Source organism: Rhea americana, unplaced genomic scaffold (genome assembly GCF_003343005.1).
Source record: "Rhea americana isolate MKP2758 unplaced genomic scaffold, rheAme1 scaffold_204, whole genome shotgun sequence".
NCBI classification, from domain to species: Eukaryota; Metazoa; Chordata; class Aves; order Rheiformes; family Rheidae; genus Rhea; species Rhea americana.
The window spans coordinates 1,553,778-1,556,975 of NW_028186195.1; the positions used below are offsets into that span (position 1 = coordinate 1,553,778).

General features: G+C 70.9%; 1 protein-coding gene across 1 annotated transcript; it reads right to left on the minus strand.

The window, feature by feature from the left end:
• Positions 1-1,986, minus strand: NUDT18 (nudix hydrolase 18). Its single transcript, XM_085304215.1, has 4 exons — positions 1,738-1,986; positions 1,428-1,641; positions 426-1,031; positions 1-81 (listed from the first exon to the last, which is right to left on the minus strand). Exons 1-3 carry the CDS (start codon positions 1,891-1,893, stop codon positions 433-435), a joined length of 969 nt encoding a protein of 322 aa, XP_085160341.1. The 5' UTR covers positions 1,894-1,986; the 3' UTR covers positions 1-81; positions 426-432.
• Positions 1,987-3,198: the final 1,212 nt, after the last annotated feature.

A 3,198-nucleotide genomic window follows, 5' to 3' on the forward strand; every position in this document is an offset into this window, starting at 1 on the left:
CTGGCAAGCGCAGGGGGGTGGAGAGCAGCCCGTGTCCCAGCGCTGCCATCGTGCTCCCCCCAAGCCCTCGGAGCTGCTGACCTGCAATGCAAAAATCGGACGCGCGTGAGCTTGGGCACCGGGCGAGCGGGGCAGTCCCCGGAGAGCTGCCGGCGCCGAGCCGCGCTCCGGCAGCGCCCCGACGGCGCAGCCGGGCTCCGCTCCCAGCGCCTCGCGCCGTGACTCAGCCGAGGAGCCGGTGGCCGAGCGGAGCCGGCGGCGAGCGGCCCCAGCGCGGCGCTTTCTCCCCCCCTCCCCACCGCACGGCTGGATGTGGCCAGGCCATCAGGGCTCGGGGAAAGGGTCGAGGTGCAAAAGGGACCCCGGGACAGCAGGGTGCCGCCGCCGCCCAGCGCAGCCCGCGCGCCCAAGCCCTCGCAGCCTACCTGGGAGCTAGCTGTAGACGGGCACCACGGCCGCCGCGCGAAGCCGCTGCGCGATCCTGCCCTTCAGGCCCTCCTCCTCCACTCGCCACCAGCAGAAAGCGGGGCCCTGCAGCTCCGGGGGGCCGGCGCCGGGGCTGCCGGCCGGGAGGCTCAGCAGCACGTTGAAGCAAACGCCGTCCGCGCCGCCGGCGCCGCCGGCGCGGTGCTGCAGCCCCAGCAGCCCCAGGGGCGCGGGGCTCGGCGGGGCCAGCGGCAGGCAGTCCCGGAGCAGCCGGAGCACCGGGGCGCGCAGCCCGCCGCGGAGCTCGGAGGCGGCCGTGCCGCAGGCCGTCACGGGCAGGTGGGGGGTCCCGGCCGTGCTCAGCAGCACCCACAGGTCGCCGGCGTCGCTGGCGAAGGCCACGAGGAGCCGCAAGCAGATGAGGGCGCAGGGCAGCTCCTGGGGCAGCGTGGCGGGGTGCGAGGGGCTGCGGCGGTAGCGGGCGGCCAGGTCCAGCAAGGGCAGGATGTCGGGGGCTCGCAGGGGCAGAGCGGACAGCTCGCCGGGCCACCACGCGGCCTGCAGCGACTCGGCGTCAGCATCCTGCAGCGTCTTCAGGGTGCCGCCTGCGGGCAGAAAGGCACCGATACCCCGTCACGGCACCGGCGGGGATGCCAAGACCCCACCACGGCATTGCTGGGGGACACCGATACCCCATCGCAGCACTGGTGGGGATGCTGATACCCCACCACGGCATTGCTGGGGGACACCGATACCCTGTCACAGCACCGCTGGGGATGCCGATACCCCATCGTGGCACTGGTAGGGATGCCAATGACCCATCACGGCACTGGTGGGGGACATGGATGCCCCATCACAGCACTGGTGGGGATGCCAATACCCCGTCACGGGGCTGGCAGGGGACACTGATACCCCACGATGGGGCTGGCGGGGGACACCGACGCGCCGCTCTTCCCCAGGGCGCAGCTCGCGCGCGCATGCCAGGAGGTGGAAGGACGCACCGGTGGGACGCGCGAGGAAGACGAAGCGGATCCAGGCCGGYCCTCGCTCCTCCAGCGCCAGCAGGGTGAGCGGCTCGCACTCCAGCCCCGTCTCCTCCCGCACCTCCCTCCGCACGGCCGCCGCGATGGTCTCGCCGGGCTCCATCCTGCCGGCGGGCAGGTACCACTTGCCCCGGCACTCGGGCTTGGCCTCCTGCACCAGCAGCACCTCGTCCTGCGGAGGGAGGCAGGGAGGCAGGGAGGCAGGGGCGCGCTGCCTGCGCTGGCCCGGGCGCGGGGCCGGGCAGCGGTCGCGGCGCGGGGCGCTCACCCGCTCGTTGAAGAGCACCGCCAGGACCACGTAGCAGGCGTTCCTGCGCAGCCGCGCCGGGCCGGCGGGCCGCGGGCAGCAGTCGTACCTCTCGGCCACGTCCCAGCCTCCGCCGCCGAGCACGGCGTCCAGCTCCGCCGCCGGCGCCTCCCCCATGGCGCCGCAGCCCGGGCACGCTGCTGGGCGGACGGGAACCCTCGCGGCCCGGCTCAGGGGGCCGCCGGGCTCAGGGGCGGCGAGGGCACCCGCAGAGCGTGCAGGCGGGGAGCCCGGGGCGCGCGCGGGGACGGGGGGCAGCCCCGGAGCGGCGCCTCGCTGGGCTGGAGGATGCAGTAAGGGAAGGGGTCTCTCGTCTGCGGGGCGCACGGCGAGGTGCAATAGCGGAGGGGGTCGCCAGGCTGCGGGGTGCTGTAKGGGAAGGGCTTGCTAGACTGGGGGACGCCCAGAGTGCCGAAATACGGGAAGGGCGTGCTGGACTGCAGGGTGGACGGAGGGATGTAGTAGGGGAAGAGCTCGGCAGCCTTTGTGATGCAGGGAGGGGTGCAATAGGAGAAGGGCTGGCTAGACTGCGGGGTGCCCAGGGGAGCGCAGTAGGGGAAGGGCTGGCTGGACTGCAGGCCGTACGGGGGGAAGTAGTACGAGAAGGGGTCGGGAGGCTTCGGGATGCACGGAGGGGTGTGATACGGGAAAGGCTTGCCGGACTGGGGGATGCATGGGGGCGCGCAGTAGGGGAAGGGCTCGCTAGACTGAAGGGCATATAGAGGGCTATAAGGAAAGAGGTCACTAGACTTCGGGATGCACGGAGGGGTGCGATAGGGGAAGGGCTGGCTCGACTGCAGGATGCATGGAAAGCTGTAGTAAGAGAAGGGTTTGCTAGACTGGAAGATGTAGGGGGGAAAGGGCTTGCTAGACTGGGGGATGTAGGGGGGAAAGGGTTTGCTAGACTGGAAGATATAGGGGGGGAAGGGTTTGCTAGACTGGGGGATGCCTGGCGGGGCATAGGAGTAGAAGGGCTCGCTAGGCGGTGGGGTGCATGGAGGGCTGTAACTAGGGAAAGAATTGCCAGCTTGCGGGGGCCAGGGTTGGCTGGACTGCAGGGTGCTATAGGAGAAGGGCTGGCCAGAGTGTGGGGTGACTGGGGAGAAGCATTTGGGGGAATGTGGGGTGTGGGGGGGCGTGCTGGGTTGCAGGATGCAGTAGGGGAAGGGTTTGCTAGACTGCAGGGTACAGAAGGGGAAGGGTGTGCTGGACTGCAGGGTGCAAGGCGGGAAGGGTTTGCCGGACTGCAGGGTGGAAGAGGGGAAGGGTTCGCTAGGGTGCAGGGTGCGCAGCGAGGCGCAGTGCAAGAGGGCTTGTTGGGCTGCGGAGTGCAGTAGGGGAGGGGCGTGGGGGTCGGCAGGGTGAGAGAGGGGAAACGCTTACTAGGCTACATGGGGGGCACAGCAGGGAAAGGGCTCGGGG